At 35.1% G+C, this 20,544-nt stretch overlaps 1 protein-coding gene across 14 annotated transcripts in view; it reads right to left on the reverse strand.

Moving 5' to 3' along the window:
- Positions 1-20,544, reverse strand: part of PCDH15 (protocadherin related 15) — a 797,082-nt gene that overhangs the window by 458,659 nt on the left and 317,879 nt on the right. For all 14 annotated transcript variants that reach the window (XM_081573683.1, XM_081573682.1, XM_081573681.1 and 11 more), the window contains one exon: positions 4,208-4,327. In XM_081573683.1, coding sequence (XP_081429809.1) covers positions 4,208-4,327 — 120 coding nt within the window. The remainder of the gene's footprint in view (positions 1-4,207; positions 4,328-20,544) is intronic.

Below are 20,544 nucleotides of genomic sequence, written 5' to 3' on the forward strand. Positions count from 1 at the left end.
TTTGATGACAAAGTCTTCTTTTTTTTTTTCTGAATTTTTCTTTTCACTTTTAAAAATACAATTAGTTCAATAAGGTATCACTTCTCATTACTCAGAATAGTCATCATCAAAAAATCTACAAACAGTAAATGTTGTAGAGAGTATGGGAAAAAAGGAACCCTCCTACACTGTTGGTGGGAATGTAAATTGGTGCAGGCGCTATGGAGAACAGTATGGAGGTTCCTTAAAAAAATAAAATAAATATGATCCAGCAATCCCACTCCTGGACATATATATGGAGAAAACCATACTTTGAAAAGATACATGCACCCCAGTGTTCATTGCAGCATTATTTACAACAGCCAGGAGATGGAAGCAACCTAAATGTCCATCAGCAGAGAAATGGATAAAGAAGATATGATACCTATATATAATGGAATATTATTCAGCTATAAAAAGGAACCAAACTGTGTCATTTGTAGAGACATGGATCGACCTACAGACTGTTATATAGAGTGAAGTAAGTCATAAAGAGAAAAATAAATACTGTGTATTAATGCATACACACAGAACCTATAAAAATGGTATGTGCTGTGCTTAGTCGTGTCTGACCCTTTGCAACCCCGTGGGTTGTAGCTTGACATCTCCTATGTCCGTGGAGATTCTCCAGGCAAGAATAACGGAGTGGGTTGCCATGCCGACCTCCAGGGGATCTTCCCAACCCAGGGATTAAACCCGGAGATTGAACCTAGGTCTCTCACGTTGCAGGCAGACTGTTTACCATCTGAACCACCATGGAAGCCCAAGAATACTGGAGTGGGTACCGTATCCCTTCTCCAGAGGATCTTCCCTACCCAGCTGAGCTACCATGGAAGCCCAGAAAATGGTATAGATGATCCTATTTACAAAGCAGAAATAGAAATATAGATGGAGAGAACAAACATATGGATACCAAGGGGAGTGGAATGAATTAAGAGATTGGGATTGACATAAATACACTACTATGTATAAAATGCATAACTAATGAGGAACCTACTGTATAGCAAAGTGAACTCCACTTGATGCTCTGTGGTGACCTAACTGGGAAAGAAATCTGAAAGAGAGGGGATGTATGTATAGATCACTTTGGGTCACTTTGCTATACAGCACAAACTGACATAGCAGTGTAAAGCAACTATACTCCAATAAAGATGCAAAAAAAGAGAAAAATACTTTGCATTACAATAGAGCAGAAGTTACATTTGTAAATTTCTACAAGGATGACTTGGATAATGTAAATGAGTGGCACAACGGAGGTAAAGTGGATATACATATATTGTCTGTATGATAGAAGTTTGTTTATGGGAAAACAATTCAACTCTAGCTGATTGTTGGCTTATTGGAAATCAGGACCAGGGTTGTCATATTTTTTTTTCCTTAAGAGGGAAGAGAAAACGAAATTTTATGTAAAATTTGGCTTCCCTGGTGGCTCAGATGGTAACGAATATGCCTGCAGTATAGGAGACCCAGGTTTGATCCCTGCTTCAGGAAGATCCCCTGGAGAAGGGAATGGCAACCCACTCCAATATTCTTACCTAGAGAATCCCATGGACAGAAGAGCCTGGTGGGCTATAGTCCACGGGGTCGCATAGAGTCGGACACAACTGAGCAACTAACATCTTCAATTTTAAATAGACTAATTTTAATTATATAAAATTTATTAAAAAATTATATTGTGTTTACAAAAGCCAGAAGGGTCCACATTTTGAGATTACATATTTTCCCAGGTGGAACTAGTGTTAAAGAATCTGCTTCCAATGCAGGAGACATAAGAGACGTGGGTTCGATCCCTGGGTTGGTGGGATCCCCTGGAGAAGAGCATGGCAACCCACTCCAGCATTCTTGCCTGAGAATCCCTTGGACAGAGGAGCCTGGTGGGCCACAGTGCATTGACTTGCAGAGTCTGACATGATCAAAGTAACTTAGCATGCACATGTCTGTAATACATACAAGTTTGGTTTGACACTAAGAAATAAGCGGGATAATATAATCATGCTATTAATTATAAGCAGAATTTCTAGAGATTTAAGAATATGAATATCATAAGATAGTGCTCAAGAGACTTGACATGAGAAGAAACTGGTGTTGATCATTAAGTCTCTATAATGGTTAAAGTTGGATTCACTCTATAAGAATGTGATTTGGTTAATGCTTACTCTTTCAACACACACACTTTCAGTTAAGTGCTGTCATGACATCTTAATCTTTTGCCTCACCAATTAACCACAACCAGAGGATTTCTTTCTTTATTCCATAGTAGTGCTAGCTAGCTAAAGTACATTTTTTTTTCTTTTTTTGCAATTTGGAAACTGCATGTGACTGACTTATTCTATCTGTAGGTAGTAAAAGTAGATGATATTATATTTCATGCTGAGCCCACAAATCCTTGAAAAGAGGAAGCATTCAGAAGGAATTATCTCATAGCTAACAAGAAATTTCAGCCTCACAAAACTTATGAGAGATATCTTCCAAATAATACATTTTTTTTCTCACACTATATCAAACCTTGGATAAGTTTCTTTCTTTTATGCAACATAATAAATATTTCCTTAAAATACATGACCTGACCATCCTCTACTTTGTGGGAGTTTCATTTTTACAAACTGAGGAGTGACGATTAGAAAATGACCCTCATAAAATATAAGCTAAAAACATGACATATGCATACAATTAATTATTCTAAAAACCTAAATAGTAAGAAAACAAATGGTTTAGAAATATTCTGTATAGCCAGCTCCATGTTTTGATCTTTAAAAAATGTTTCTCTTGCCCTCTTCTCTTCTGTTTCTTTTATCTTTTCCATTCTACTTCTGTGTAACACCTTATATCATTACTGTCCTTTGCTGTCACATTCTCATTATCTCTCCATCTCTTGGCTTCATTGTGTCTGCCTATAAACATGTGAAGGCATAGTTTTTAGGAGAAAAACAAAAACAAAATCCCCCTAAACCTTCCTCTGTCCCTGCTATACTCATGGGCTTTTTGTGTTTTGTTTTTGCTCTCCAATTTTTTTTTTTTTGAAAATTTCAACACAAGTGTTGTGACTATTTCATTAGAGCACAACAGAGGAAGAGTGGAGCATACACTACTCAGAAAGCAAGTCCTGACTCTCCAGCTTAGAAATAGCTGTGTGTTAGATGGCATCACTGATTCAGTGGACATGAACCTGGCAAATTCCAGGAGATAGTGAGGGACAAGGGGGCCTGGGGTGCTGCAATCCATGAGGTTACAAAGAGATAGACACACTTGACTGAACAACAGCAACAACAACCAGGCAAGTCACTTCACCTGTGAACCTGTGTTCTCTCCTATACAATAGAAATACTGTTACTAACTGATTTGTAACGATAAAATGAGAAAATGCATTCATAATTGGCAATCGATTTGTGAGGCAGATCTTACTGAGAGTTCTTAGTATCTGTAAGCTCAACGGTTTTTTTGTTTAGAGCTTTTATAAGAGATATATAATTCAAAAACAAAGACATGTTAATGTCACCACTTTTAATATTCCTAATATTAAACATAAAGGAGAAACATTAATTAAACATCACTTAAGTGATTGTAAAACTGCTTTGAGGAGCCCTTTGTGTTCTGAGAAGCCACCTTGGGGAAAAGAGGAAGAGAAAGATAGCAGGCAGGACTTTCAGGTCTAGTTTCAAGAAAACAATTCTTCTTTTTTTTGTATTATATATCCTATATCTTAGGAAGAACTTAGCCTAGAGCACAATGTAGAAGCCCCATTGTCTAAAGCAAAAAACAAAAAACAAAAAAAGCTATTGTTAGAGGCTTTGTCCTCTTTTCTATCTCAGGTTTCACTGGTGGAGAAGGGGTAGTGGTGGTATTAATTTGCAAGTTCCTTAAAACATATGCATTACATTGGTAACAGCACATGAAGTGATTTTTTTAGAATGCTTAGGAGTCAATTAACATAACAGAAATTTAATAAAAATGACTTATTATACCTATGAAGACATTTTAAAATTTTTGCTGACAAAATCCATCCAAAACTTGCCTATAAGTATAGCAAAATATATCATAAAATGTAATTTGGGATAGTTATTAATAATAGTACAATTACTAATGTGGTTCTAGGAACTGAGCAATAGAAGAATATAATAAATATCAGCTTATATAAATATTAATTTTACTCCTTATAGTGAAGTTACATTGTAAGTAGATATTTACATACTGGATCATCTGGATTATATTGAATAACATATTCTATCTGTCCATTTGGGCCATCATCTATGTCTGTAGCTCCATTGTCTCCAGAAAATCCTGTGAAGATTGTGGTGCCAACTGGAGTGAGCTGGAAAGAATACAAAAGACAAACTGTCAATTCTCATTTGATCAACAGCACACCAAAAATGTTCCAGCACAAAAAACACAATCATTAATCATACAAAGGAAAAAAGTAGGCAGCAGCCCACAAACACAGACTTGGAGTGTTTCAAAAGAACACTTGGAAACCTTACGCAGGAGTTCCTACAAAGTCTGAAAATTTCTAACATCAGAGTCCTTGCTTTGCATAAAGAAACAGAAGCCCCTGATTCAGTGTGAAGCACATTTGGACCAGTTTATAAACATTAGCATCTTAAACCTGTGGAGAAAATGCATCTGTTGTTCCTACTTAAAAACACTTTGATGCATTAGATTATCTATAAGCTAGGATTTAAACTGTATGAAGGAATTATCAACAATCACTTTATTTTAAAATTAAAAAAAAATCAGAGAGATCAATGAAATCCAGGTTGGTAATTGCATGCAGGTTGCAAATTTGAGGAAGAAAGTTGGAGACTATGGATTCCTTGTCTATCAGAGGAGAGAGAAAACTGGGATTTTCTTTAGTGATTGTAGTACTGGTTGAGTGGAAAGCCATTGTCTGATAGAACTGGAGAAATAGTAATATCTTTTCATTTGGAATTAAAACAACAATAAAACATAATGTGTCATATAAGACAATGATTTCACAATTGGCCTGAATATCTAGCTTTATCTCTTATTAATCTGCATCAGAGAATCACTGTTGGTTTCTCTTACTTGTAAGTCTTTTCACAATGTATTCCTACATCCAGAGTCTCCAGTCCTCAAGTTTTAGATGGAATCCTTCTCATTAGTTATATTTCAACTTAATTAGGTATCATCTTCTTCTAAACCATTCCTGACATAGCATTTCCCTACTCTGTGTCAGTACATGGCATCTTTTTCATTACTCTTACATTTTACACTTTACTTTCTTAATTATTGCACTGTCAAAATGAATAAATGAACTTAGTCAATAAACACAAGACCTGTGCCTTTACAGAAAATAGACTTTTACATTGTGTTCTAAGCTATGTTTTGTTAGCTTTTAAATAGGATTCTTTCATGGAGAAATAGCTTCACAGAAGAAGAGAAAAGAAGAGTTATCTCATTTACAATAATTTTCAGGGTTTATAAGCCTAGATATCTGTAGGGATCCATCAGGCAACGTAAAGGAGTGAAGCACATCTCATGGGAATGTGGCGACTAAAGAACACGTCCTTCTCTAAAATGGTATTTGCTACTCGGCCTCAGGGAATTCTCATAATGGGATATGGAGCCAATGCTATTGGTTTGGTCAAAAAGTTCAATCAGATTTTTTCAATGATGTTGTGGATGTTGCAGAAAAGATGTTGTAGAAAAACCCTAATGAACTTTTTGGCCAACCCGATACTACATCTTTTAATACTCCAATTTTATAAGAAATCTCTTGGTTCTAAAGTTGACAATAGCTTTTAAAGAATTATATTATGAATTTAATGCCCTCTGCACCCCTAGTACATCCAGTGGCACAGCAACACAGTAGTTTGTAATCTCTGATTTAGAAAAAGGATACAGTTGCAATTAAAAGTGATTTTAAAACTATGCTTTGGGGAGCCCGTGGTTTGGGGAACTGTAAGTACAAAGTAGTGTATTTATAAAGTTAGTCCTCCTGGCAAGTAGCTTTTAAAGGTAAACTTTGACTTTCTGCAGCTCAAAGAGAACTGAGGATAAGGTGGGAGGAGATGGTTTAAATAGCACATATATGAACATGGACACACCATTGGAAATAGTTAACTAAAAGGCTTCCAAACCAACATTATAATATTTTTAATGTAGTCCCTGTCCCCAAATATGTCACTCTTTTGTAAAAACTCACCCACTCTAATGTAGTTGTGCCTTGATTTCTCTTACAAAAATTCACCCACTCTTAATATATGTAATTATGAAAAGTTAAAACTGAATGAAAAACATTTGCTTTTTGATATCTAATAAAACAGAACATTTAAAGATCTTTGTTGCCAAAGCAGATAAATGTGCCACAGAGTTGAATTAAAAAATTAAACCAAAAAAAAAAAAACAAACCACACAGATAAAAGGAAAAAGCCAGAAAACTTGAACAGTAGATGTCTGAAATTTTTGAAAATAGACTTCTGACCCAACTTTGAAAATGCGATCTTTAGTTGTTGACAGCAAAGGACTCAAGTAGTATGTCAAATTATTAGTTCAACATTTGCATAGACTAGTGAGTTTTGCTTCCTTTCATAGTTGTACATTTGGACCAAACATATTAGCATAGATTGTTCATTTTCACTACTGGAATAAGTAAATATCCACACACAGACATACACATGTAAAATGTAATGTTAAAATGCATCAGTAATTGAACTACAGACATTTATTCATGATCTACCACTCAGATATGGACCTGTTCAGATATAAGCTAGGGTTTGGAATGTTTAAAGCTAATATAAGAGAAACAGCTAGGAAAACAGACGATAAACATTTTATTTTAATATGGAAGGTCTGGCAAAGGTTAAAGGGCTCCAATGAAATGGCCTATACTAGATGCAAACAAGCAAAAGAGAGTTAAAACATGCAATATGGTTTTTAAAAATATATATATATTATATATATATAGAAAACAAAGTAGTATATTATAGAATATATTAATATATATACCCAGCAAAAATATGTACATATCTATGTACACACACATATTAACATTATATAAATACGCACATATTTCTAAAAATATGGGGAGTGAAAATCTTCACATGATATGTTGTTTGCTAAAATCTGTTTCCCTATACATCATTAAACAGAATTTTCAGGGCACATCTGCCATACAGATGGTCATATTCCATGTCCTTTAACATTTCAACAAGTCTCAGAAATATAAATTTAGTTTTCTGAAGGGCATTCTATGCGTGGGATGATTATCAACTTGGGCAGCTGCCTGAGGCTGTTACTTGTTTATTTAGTTCATGTCTTTTTCCACAAATGATTTTATACAACTATTAGGAAAATACAGAAAATGCACAAATGCACATGTGATAATTAAATAAAATAAAGCAAGAAAATTCAATTCATGAAAATTCAATTCACATCTTCAAAAATTCATGAAGATGTGTAACAGAAACTTGAATGTAAAATGTGAGCAGTTAACTGTTCAGTTATCTTGTGAGCTATTGCTGCTTGAGCCAACCTAAAAATTAGGATCAACGCTCCAAAAAGAAAAATTCCCTTACTAATCTTTCTTGCAATATTCCTCACTGAAGCATTGTATCCATGTTTTATATAAATATAGTTGATTCTGATTACCCATGGTAGTTCTATACTATAAAGTCACCATGAACACTGAATTAACAAATACTGAACCATTGCTCCTAGGGGGAATACAGGGTTATTAGATTGCTGAGGGGAATACAGGATTAAGTTTCTGCAAGCCTCTGGTTACAACATTTTTCATCAACAAATCAGTACATAACCTTGTTTTATGTGTGTTTCTATTTAAAAACACTTTATTTAATATGTTTGGTCTATTCTAGAGTAGATGCTTTGTATTGCACTTTTCATTTTATTCATTGAATTATTCAGCTCCAGAATTTGTTTGGTTCTTATGATTTTTATCTCTGTTAAATGTCTCATTTTATTCATATCTTGTTTTTCTGATTTCACTGAATTGTGGTTCTGTTTTCTTGTAGTTCATTTAGTTTTTTTCAAAACTGTTATTTTGAAGTCTTTATCAGGTAAATTACCAAATTTCATGTTTTGGTGTTTGATTACTGTAAGATAATTGTTCTTTTGGTGATGACATGTTCTTCGATTCTTCATGTTCCTTGGAGTTTTGCATTGGCTGCTTTTGCATTTAATGTAGCAGGGCATGCATGTGTGCTAAACCAGTTCAGTCATGTCTCTGACTCTTTGTAACCCTATGGACTGTAGCTCCACTACAGGCTCCACTGTCCAAGGATTCTCCAGGCAAGAATACTGGAGTGGGTAGCTGTGCCCTACTCCAGGGGATCTTCCCAACCCAGGGAATGAATCCACGTCACTTGTATAAATATACTTGCTCCACACTTGTTGCTCTCTGGTGGTTTAGTCACTAAGTTGTGTCCAACTCTTGGGACCCCATGGACTGTAGCCCTCCAGGCTCCTCTGCCCAGGGGGTTCTCCAGGCAAGAATACTGGAGTGGGTTGCCATTTCCTTCTCCAGGGGATATTCCCAACCCAGGAATCAAACCCAGGACTCCTGCATTGCAGGCAGCTTCTTTACTGACTGAGCTATGACGGAAGCCCCTGGTGTGGCTAAATTCTTAAGGCTGTATTTTTTTTTTTTTTTTTTTTTTCTGGTTTTAAGAACACACTGGGTTGGCTGCTGGAAATTTTTCTTTTGTTTTCCAAAAGGTGGCACTGTAGTTAAATTTGTGGTTTCTCCTTTGCCCACAGTCCCTGGTCTGATTTTCTGAGCATATTCACTATTTATCCAAGCTCATTCTCAGCTTCTCACTTGAGGATGTCCATAGAGTAGGGAATTTTACAGGTTTAGCATTTGGAGTGTTGGGGATGATGACAGGCCAAATGAAGAGATCCTTGTATGAGGTTATCCAAGCAGCCTGTGGGCTGACTTTTACTGAAGTTCTGAGCAAAGTTAGGAGGAACCTCATTCTTTTAATACCTTTTGATATTCTTATCTGTCTCCTTCCCAATCTCCTCCCTCCCCAGAGCCTGAGAGGTCCTGCCTCAATAATTGGGCTGCCACTGTGTCTGATCTAGCGAGGGTTGTCGGGAAGTCACCAAATGCTCTCCCTCCCGTTGTTGTACAAGGAGAGGTTCCACCAGGCTAGTTTAGCCTCACATTGTGTTACCTTAGAGGGAGGGGTAGCACTGAAAAGGCACTTCTCCCCTTTCTAATTCAATCAAACATATTTTTTGCCCCAAGAGAGGGCTGGAATGTCTCATTGGGAGGGCTGGACTTCCACAAAATCTCTCTCATCCATGGATACCTGCTTAAATCAGCATTACCCAGGTTTCCCCAGACTATGGCCCTAAGAAGTTAGGGTCAGATCCTTGCTCAGCAGGTCCAATGGGTTCTGCTAACTTGAATTCCACACCAAGGTCTGTATACCTATTACCTAATGCACAGGCCTCTACTTCCAGGTCTCTTTCCATACGGTGTTGGATCCCATAACTAATATAGAGGTATTTTTGTTCATAATTGGCTGCTAGTTTTTATTTGCTCAAAGTGAGGACTTGAAGAAGGGACATCTTATAACATCATAATTTGTTGATATCATTATAGGCCAAATTTATACATAGTGAAGAAATATCTTGCTCATTTTGAAGTACATATTGAGAAGGATGAATCTTGGAAAGCACTTCACAAATCATAATATTGTGTTAAATGTACATAATTACTGATAGAATAATGTCACTGGTGCCAATGTCCTTGTACTGATAGGTAACAATAATCTCTTGATATTTTTGTTGTTGTAGTCACTAAGTTGTATCTGACTCTTTTGCAACCCCTATAGACTGTAACCTGCCGAGTTCTTCTGTCCATAGGATTCTCCAGGTGAGAAAACGTGAGTCGGTTGCCATTTCCTTCTCTAGGGGATCTTCCCAACCCAGGGATTGAACCCGTGTCTCCTGCATTGGCAGGTGGATTCTTTACCACTGAGCCACCAGGGAAGCTCCCTGACATTAATACCTACTGAATATTTCTTGAAGTCTCATGTAATATATTTACCTGAAAATAGACAATTTGGTAGAAACAAAATGCTAAAATAAACAATTGCTGAATATTGAATATCTAAAAATTTTAAACATATTTTAAAACAATACCTTATGATAGACTTTAATGGCTTTAATGATTAAAGAGAAACTGTATAATGATACAGAAGAATATAGTATTTTTACAATAAGCACAACTAAAATAATACCACTTGAACTGGGAAATAATTCATACAAATGATGATATAATCAAGTTGGAAACCTTCTCAAAAAAGTCATCCCAAAGGAATGATTTAAAATGCAATTGATGAGATATTACTTTCTTATACACTTAATCAGGAATCCAAGTGTTTAGTTTTCCCCCTGCTCTCTAAAAAAAAAAAGGATGAAATATCAGAAGGGTCATGGACATTAGATTAGCTGAACTAGAATTCTCTAGACAATGATTTACATATAATAATGATTTAATGACAGAACACTAACAATGGTAGTATGTGCTATATTTCTACTCAAAGACATCAAAACAGAAACATTTTTAGTGGAGCAAGATTATGCGTTAGTCTACATTGGACTAACACACACTTATTTTTCAGCTACAAATGTTGTAATCTGATTTACTGTGTACTAGACATCCAATTCAGTTTAGTTCAGTCACTCGGTCGTGTCTGACTCTTTGCAATCCCATGGACTGCAGCATGCCAGGCTTCCCTGTCCATCACCAGTTCCTGGAATTTACTCAAACTCATGTCCATTGGGTCAGTTATGCCATCCAACCATCTCATCCTCTGTCGTCCTCTTCTCCTCCCGCCTTCACTCTTTCCCAGCATCAGGGTCTTTTCAAATGAGTCAGTTATTCACATCAGGTGTCCAAAGTATTGGAGTTTCAGCTTCAGCATCAGTCCTTCCAATGAATATTCAGGACTGATTTCCTTTAGGATGAACTGGTTGGATCTTCTTGCTGTCCAAGGGACTCTCAAGAGTCTTCCCCAACACCATAGTTCAAAGGCATCAATTCTTTGGCACTCAACTTTCTTTATAGTCCAGTTCTCACATACATACATGACTACTGGAAAAAGCATAGCTTTGGCTAGATGGACCTTTGTTGGCAAAGTAATGTCTCTGCTTTCTAATATGTTGTCTAGGTTTGTCATAGCTTTTCTTCCAAGGAGCAAGTGTCTTTACATTTCATGGCTGCAGTCACCATCTGCAGTGAATTTGGAGCCTCCCAAAATAAAGTCTGTCACTGTTGCCATTGTTTCCCCATCTATTTGCCATGAAGTGATAGGACCAGATGCCATGATCTTAGCTTTCTGTATGTTGAGTTTTAAGCCAACTTTTTCACTCTCCTCTTTCACTTTCATCAAGAGACTCTTTAGTTTTTCTTTGCTTTCTGCCATAAGGGTGGTGTCATCTGCATATCTGAGGTTATTGATATTTCTCCTGGCAATCTTGCTTCCAGCTTGTTCTTCTTCCAGCCCAGCGTTTCTCATCATGTACTCTGCATATAAATTAAATAAGCAGGGTGACAATATACAGCCTTGACGTACTCCTTTTCCTATTTGGAACCAGTCCGTTGTCCCATGTTCAGTTTTAACTGTTGCTTCCTGACCTGCATACAAGTTTCTCAAGAGATAGGTCAGGTGGTCTGGTATTCCCATCCCTTTCAGAATTTTCCACAGTTTATTGTGATCCACACAGTCAAAGGCTTTGGCATAGTCAATAAAGCAGAAATAGCTGTTTTTCTGGAACTCTCTCGTTTTTTCGATGATCCATTGGATGTTGGCATTTGATCTCTGGTTCCTCTGGCTTTTCTAAAACCAGCTTGAACATCAGACTTCACACCAAATTTCTCTTAAGAACAAATGCCCAACAGAAAGTGACATTCTGTACAAATTATCACTACTAGTGAAACTGGAGCCTCCACCTCCATATTTAATTAACAATAAGATATCAATTCCATGACTTTCTCTTACATTTTTGTAGCATAAAATTAGCCATCACAGGGAGGTTGCATTAATATGTCAACTTGACTGAGCCATGAAGTACCCAGATATTTGGTTAAACATTGTTCTACTTGAGTCTGTGAGGGTATTTCTGAATGAGATTAACATTTGAATTGGTAGACCTAATAAAACAGATTGCTCCACCCCCTAAACGTGCGTGAAAGTGAAAGTCGCTCAGTCCTGTCTGACACTTTGCAACCCCATGGACTATACAGTTCATGGAATTCCCTAGGTCAGAATACTGTAGTGGGTAGCCTTTTGCTTCTCCAGGGGATCTTCCCAACTCAAGGATTGAAATCAGGTCTCCAGCATTGCAGGCAAATTCTTTACCAGCTGAGCCACCAGGGAGCTCCCTAAACATGGGTGGGCCTCATCTAATCCATTGAAGACCTGAATAGGACAAAAAACTCAGTAAGGAAGAATTCACTCTCTGTGCCTGACTGTCTTCAAGTTAGGATATCAGTCTTCTTTTTCATCCAGACTTGGATTCAAATTGGAATTTACACAGTCAATTTTCTTGGTTCTCAGTCTTTGGTCTTTGACTAGAATTACAGCAGCTGGGTTTCTAGCTTGACAACTCAAATCCTAGAATGTCTTAGCCTCCATAATCTTGTGAGCCAATTCCTTATAATAAATCTCCCTTGCTCAGTCTATTTACCTATCTATCATATATTCCTCAGTTCTGTTTGACTAATATGTCGCTGATGCAGTTTCTCAGTAGTGAAAAAGTAAAGCTGAGTATTTGATTTTACAGACATAAAAATTGGTCTCACATGTTCTAACTCACAAATTCTGTATGGCTACTGTGTGGAACTCTATGGAACAGTTGCTGATTTAACTGCAACAGGGGCCATGCAATCTTTTGGTATTTTGATTATACTCCATGCTCTTTTGAGGGTTTTCCCAGGTGGTACAGTGGCAAATAATCTGCCTGCCAATGCAGGAGACACAAGAGACTTGGGTTCAATCCTTGGGTTGGGGAGATCCTCTGGAGGAGGAAATAGCAACCCACTCCAGTATTCTTGACTGAAAAACACCATGGATAGAGAAGCCTGGTGGGCTACAGTTCATGGAGTTGCAAATAGTCGGACATGACTGAGTGACTGATCATACACACACATGATCCACTACAGTGCTTCCATAGTCATCTATGTAAAATATTGTAAACTTCTAACATTGTAGTTCTAGAAAACAGACCCAGTTTTAAATGATTAATTACCGTCTTCTTCCTTCTTTACTTATTTTCAGAGTCTTTTCGTTTGCACTATATAGTCCGAAGATCATTTGCCATAAAAATAATTTTTCCAACCTGCAAGTCATTTATGTTTTGGCTATAATTCAGCCTTTAACCTCCTCCTCTGATAAAGTAATTTTATAAATCTCTCTTGCAAATCATCACTACCTTAAAATAAGCCTCAGAAATGATGATATGTTTAAAAACCAGTGGGGTCTCCACAAATGAAGTGGAGTTACAAATTTGTAAGGAGGTAGACATTAGTGAGAACTTCCACTTTTTCTCACTATGATAACATTACATTATCTCCAAATCTGTGGTTATTTTTTGAAGCTTCTTACGTGCGAGAACACTGTTTCTATGACCATTACATTGGTTTTATATTAACTCATTGATATAACATTTGTTTTGCTAAAACACTCATTCAAATCAAATGTTTATTTGAGGTTTGTCTAAAAACTTTTATCAAATGGTACACATTCTTGAATTCACATTCAGCAGATGTTATCTTGCTGTGATTTATTGAAATAGAAAAGAAAAATATAAGAAAGGAATTACATATGTTCTTCAAGTTCCCTTAACATAATATAGCTTTTGTCCCTGTGCATAAAATCTTTACTCCATTCTTTATCATGAAAGCTACATAATTAATATTGAAAATAATTTCCTCTCAATAGATTATTAAAAGTAAGTTCATGTAGAAAAGTATTTTCAAAACAAGAGAAAGGATTATTATTAGAGAAAGTGATAAGTAGCCTAGTCATTTTTACTAAAATCTGAAGAGCAATCACACTGAAACTGAATTAAGCTTAAATTGAATATATATGTGTGCATATGTATTGACAGATATATATAGAGAGACTATATATATATATACATATATATATGCATATGAAAGAGCTTATTGAAAGTTGTTGAATAGTAGCATACGTGAATATTTTAAAACAGGTGGAAGATTGATTTCCATTTATATGCTTAAATTAGAAAATGTATTTTTATGTGCTTCTTTTCTTTGCCTTAATATCATCCTTTTGTTTTTTTTTTTTCCTCTCCTACCTATCTCTTGTTTCCCAAAATATACTTAATTCCCTGGAGGAGGAAAATAGACAAGAGAAAGGAACGAGAGCTTAGTCTTATTTCTTTTTTCAGAAGCTTTTGTGTGCTGTAGATTAAATGCTAGTATTCTCTATCCAAAGAAACTCTATGAATGAAAATGGCTGTATAAGTCAAATGATTTTTATTCTTTGAGTAAATATATCAAGTTTTCAATACCATGGACCATATTCTTTTTCTTTCTTTCTTTTTTAAAATAATTAATTTATTTGGCTATGCTTGGTCTTAATTGTGGCACTTAGGATCTTCAATCTTTGTTGTGGCATGTTAACATTTAGTTGCAACATGTGGTATCTAAGTCCCTGTCCAGGGATTGAACGCAAGTGCCCTGCGCTGGGACCACAGACTCTTAACCACTGAACCACCAGGGAAGTTCCACCACAGACCATATTTCTAAAAAAAAAAAAAAAAAAAGACATTTTGCCTGTATAAAAAAAAAAATCACCTTACTATACTGGAAATTTTAAAAAAATTAAAAATAAGTGACCAAACCAAACAAAAACAAAGACATAGATATAGAGAATAGAGTCATGATAACTAAAGGAAAAAGGGGATAGAAAGAGAAAAATTGGTAAAGGAGGTCAATGGTATGGTGATGGATGGAAACTAAACTTTAGATGGTGAGCACACTGTAATGTATACAAAAATCAAAATATCATACACAGGGAATGTATAAGGTTATAGACCAAAAAAAATAGATTGTAAATTACTAATATACTCAACTCCTTGAGGGAAAGGACAATGTCTTCATAGAATATGAATTTAATAAATGTTTATAATTAATGCAGTATGGAAAAAAGAAAGACATTATCTGGATAATTGATGGAACTGGAACGGTGACTATGGATTAGAGGTAGTAATGTATCAGTGTTCATTTTCTAATTTTTGATGGTTGTATTGTTATGTGGAGAATATTCTTATCTATCAGAAATATACCTTAAAGTATTGATATTTGGGGATAAGAAGGACTCTTTTCAGTAATACTACCAATGGTTTATAGAAAAAGCTTATATAACTTTTATATTTCTGTGTTTGAAATTATTTATGTGTCAAAATAAAAAACCACTACAATATTGTAAAGTAATTAGCCCCAACTAAAATAAATAAATTTATTAAAAAAAAATAAACAGATAATATTTTCAAGGAAAAAAAAAAGAAATTATTTATGTGTCAAAATAAACCTTTCCTGGTTAAAAAAAAAATAAGAAACTGTAAAGAAAACATATAAAATGTGCAGAAAATATTCTTAACTATATATGGAATCTCTCTGTTATGCTTCATCATGGAGGCCATCTGTGCCTTTAGATCTACCAAAATGATTCTGAGAACAGATGTTCAAAAATGCATTTATTAAATGGAAAGAGATGATATAGTCACGATGAAATGTGAAAGAATAGCACAGAGCTAAAAATTTAATCAGGAAAGCAAAAACTAAAATTGGAAAGATTCAGATATTTCACCATTGTGAGAAAAAATTCTCAACGTGTTGTTTAGTCACTCAGTCATGTTCAACTCTTTTAGGACCCCAGGGACTGTAGCCCATCAGGCTCCTGTGTCCATGGAATTTCCCAAGCAAGAATGTCTCATTAATTACTACTTGTTTACAAATTTATTTTGCATTTGATTTTTTAAGATCCCTTCATTTTAAAAAATAGTTATAGAATTATAACTATTTCTAAAAAAGCATATATTCAGGGCAGAGTTGACCTGCAAGAAAAGATGGCCAGAACCTGTACTACATATTTTAAAAGCATTATCTTTTATAATCCTCAACACAACTTCATAGCTTTATTATTTTGTCCTATATTTATTTTATAGTTAATAATAGGCTAAGAGAACTTTTATCTCCTATAATATTTCTAATAGTTGGTATATAAAGACTACAACACAGATTACCTGGCTTCAAAGTGTTTCTCAGCACTGTGAAATACATTGTTTCAGAAGTTTCATAAATTGCTATAAAGAAATTTTTAGAAAAAAGGAAATGAAAGAGGAAAGTAAAAGTCATTCAGTCATGTCTGTCCTTTTACGACCCCATGGTCTATACAGTATTTTCCAGGCCAGAGTACTGGACTGGGTAGCCTTTCCCTTCTACAGGGGATCTTCTCAACCCAGGGATCCAACCCAGGTCTCTTGCATTGCAGGTAGATTCTTTAACAGCTAAGCAACAAGAGAAGCCCAAGAATACTGGAGTGGGTAGCCTATCCCTTCTCCAGTGGATCTTCTGGACCCAGGAATCGAACCAGGGTCTCCTGCATTGCAGGTGGATTCTTTACCAAATGAGCTATGAGGGAAGCCCAATGAAAGAGGAAGTAAATATAATTTGGCACATAATAGAACCAAGATATAAACTAAACTGAAATGATACAATTTGGATGATGCATTCCATCAAATATAGTTTATGTTTAGCCCAAAGGAAAAATACTTTTGAGATATTTTACATAAAGACAAAAACATTCAATTCAGTTCATGCCTGCATTTTAGAAAATTTGTTCTCAGCAAGTAAATTATTTAATAAATTCCTGAATTTCCCATCTCAGCATGCTAACATTTTCATTAGTAATCAAATGTGTATTACTAGTGCATTCCATAATGTCTAAAAAAGAACGTCAGTAAGTGCTCAAGGGGCAAAGAGAAGAAGAAAGAAAATATATCTGATCATTGAAATTTGTATTTCAATCAATTTTTTTTTTAACAAATCAGTGTTTTATAAATCACTAATAAAAATGCTGAGTCCAGGTTTGATGAGGAATAGGATATTTAAAAGTCTTAAACTTTTAATTACTTGTTAATTATTAAGTATCAAAAAAGAATAAATATAGAAGAAAAACCTTGCCAAAGTGATAAAAGCTATCATTACCAGTAATGGGACACACTGATATTGTTAAGTCTCTTTTGTTATGTGCTATGAAGAAAACATTATCACTTTTGTGGTATCCTTGAACAAAAATCTATGATCATGGAGAAATACCAGCTAATTCTAAATTTAAAAATATTCTATAAACTGTCACACTGCTGGAAATTATTAAGGTGATTAAAGTTAAGGAAAAATATCAAGGAACTAAGATTGAGACTAAAAAAGACACAGCAAGTAAATGTAATGTGTGATCTTAGGTTGAATCTTTGGACTATAAAGGAATTTATTGGGAGAAAAAACATCAGAATTTGTGGTGTGAAGATTATAGATTAATACTGCATGAATGTAATTTCCTGATTTGGATGGTTATATTATATAGAAGAGTGTCCTTGTTTTTCAGAAATACAAAATGAAATGTTACATGCTTAAGGGTTTCATATGTCCAACTTGTTCTTCATTGATATAGAAACAAAAACATCGACATGTGATATATTATATATATAACTATATGGGGAAACAGTGGAAACAGTGTCAGACTTTATTTTTTTGGGCTCCAAAATCACTGCTGATGGTGATTGCAGCCATGAAATTAAAAGACGCTTTCTCCTTGGAAGGAAGGATATGACCAACCTAGATAGCATATTTAAAAGCAGAGACATTACTTTGCCAAGAAAGGTCCATCTAGTCAAGGCTATGGTTTTTCCAGTGGTCATGTATGGATGTGAGAGTTGGACGGTGAAGAAAGCTGAGCACTGAAGAATTGATGCTTTTGAACTGTGCTGTTGGAGAAGACTCTTGAGAGTCCCTTGGATTGCAAGGAGATCCAACCAGTCCATCCTAAAGGAGATCAGTCTGGGTGTTCATTGGAAGGACTGATGTTGAAGCTGAAACTCCAATACTTTGGCCACCTCACATGAAGAGTTGACTCATTGGAAAAGACCCTGATGCTGGGAAAGATTGAGGGCAGGAGGAGAAGGGGACGACAGAGGATTAGATGGTTGGATGGCATCACCGACTCGACGGACATGGGTTTGGGTAAACTCTGGGAGTTGGTGATGGACAGGGAGGCCTGGCGTGCTACGATTCATGGGGTCGCAAAGAGTCAGAGACGACTGAGCGACTGAACTGAAACTGAAATATGGTACATATACACACAAGCAATATGCTGTATGCCATTTATATATGTGTGTATATACATCTATATGTGTATATACATCTATGTGTGTATGAATGTATATGCACATCTATATCTATCTGTTTATTTATCTATTAGAAAGAGAGATTATCTGTCCAGTACGCTTCAAGACTGTCAAGGTATTAAAAACAAAGACAGTAAAAAACAGATATAGCGTAGACGAGACTAAAGATTCATGATGATTGAAAGTAATATGGTATCATAGATGGGGTCCTGGGACAAGAAAAAACACATTAGGTAAAATTAAGGAAACCTAGAAAAAATATGGATTTGAGTTAACAGTAATGTTTCACTGTTGGTTCACTAGTTGTTAAAATATGTACCATACCAATGAAACACATTAAGAATAGAGCAAAATGGATGTGGGTTATATGGAACTTCACTACTTCTATTAAAATGTTACTTAGATCTAAATATTTCTTATGTTGTTTACATAAGTGGTAGAAAATATGAACATAAACAGACCATTTCCATAATCATGTTCATTATAACAAAGTCCAAGACTTAAACATATCATTTATTATAAAAATATTTTAAAGATAAAATTGTATATTACATTTATTTCTTATAAATATATAACATACATTTGAAGCAACTATTAGCCAAAATGTATGATAGAAAAAGAGTGAGAAAAGAGAGAAAGAACAAAATACAGAGAGAAGTTCTCATTCTTTTCTACGATTTAATTTGGCTGAAGTTCAGCTTTTAGTTTCTGCTGATGGGTTTGATCACTAAAATGTTTTTAACTATACACATAAACCTTAAGGGAAAAAATCATTTCAGAGTCCATTTTCAAAAAAATTAGTGAGCACATTAACCTAATGGATATTGTTGAAAGGCACAATCATGCTGTGTTAGAAAGAGATATAACAGAATTTAAAGTAAAATTTCTACCAGCTACCATGAAATACTCTTCACATGATATGTCTACTAATTTAGAAGTAGTTGGTATGTGCTCATCACTAGGTTACTTTTTATAATTCATTATGAATGTATAAGTGTTCTATACAAAAGCTATATATATATATATATATATATATATATATTCCTCTTTTTACAGTTCAAATCTGACACCACATCACCATCCTATAATCCATCTTATATTCTATAGTTACTATGTCACAAATAAGTTATTTTACAGTGGCCATCATGGTGCATTAAAGGGAGTTTTCAAGACTATTAATCTCACAAAGTTTGGAGAAAACATAAGAGAAAATCTTCGGTGATGTGAAGTTGAAAAAATATACCTTAAGGAAAGTGCCCATCAGTGAACAGAATGAAGTTTAGAACTGTATTTGTTAGTCTCAATGTTACATGGGATTCAGTTCTATTCATAATTTTTTATTTTTCTGCTACACTATTTTTTCCTTAGTTTAAAAAATATTGAGTACTAGGAATATAATTAGAATGAATATGAGATGTATAATTATTATCCCAAACAGATGGTAAAAACAAAAATAAAATTTTACAAAATATTCCAACTAAAAAACATTGCATAATGAAAATATTCAAGTGTATTCTACCTTGAGAATTAAACTGTGTGAAGCACGAATGGATAAAAGCAGAGATTGCTGGATATAATTGGAAAGTTCACTGCCATTGCCATTCTTAACATTCAATGAGTGCCTAGAACATACCTAGAACAATTGGTCTCACTTTATATCTCTGTATCCTTTCATCTTCAATAAGTGAATCAATAAATAAAATTAATACTATGTTTTTCCATTGAGGAAACTAAGTGTACTAGAAATTAATCAATTTTCTGTGATTGTGCAGATACAAAGTGGTCACACTATATCAGATCCTAGGTTATAGTGATTCCAAAAGCTTTGTGCCTTTCTCTTAGAACTCTACCTAGGGCTTCCATGATGGTCCAGTATTTAAGAATCTGCCTGACAGTGTGGGGGACACAGGTTCAATCCCTCTTCTGGGAAGATTCCACATGCTGCAGGTCAACTAGACTCTATGCCACAACTATGAGCCTGCATGCCCTGGAACACATGCTCTGAAATAAGAGAAGCAACTTCAATGAGAAGTCTAAACACCACAACCAGAGAATATCCCTAGCTTGTGGCAACTAGACAAAGCCTGCTCACAGTGGTGAAGA

Source organism: Giraffa tippelskirchi, chromosome 2, assembly GCF_054371585.1.
Source record: "Giraffa tippelskirchi isolate mGirTip1 chromosome 2, T2T-mGirTip1v1.2.pri, whole genome shotgun sequence".
Lineage (NCBI taxonomy): Eukaryota > Metazoa > Chordata > Mammalia > Artiodactyla > Giraffidae > Giraffa > Giraffa tippelskirchi.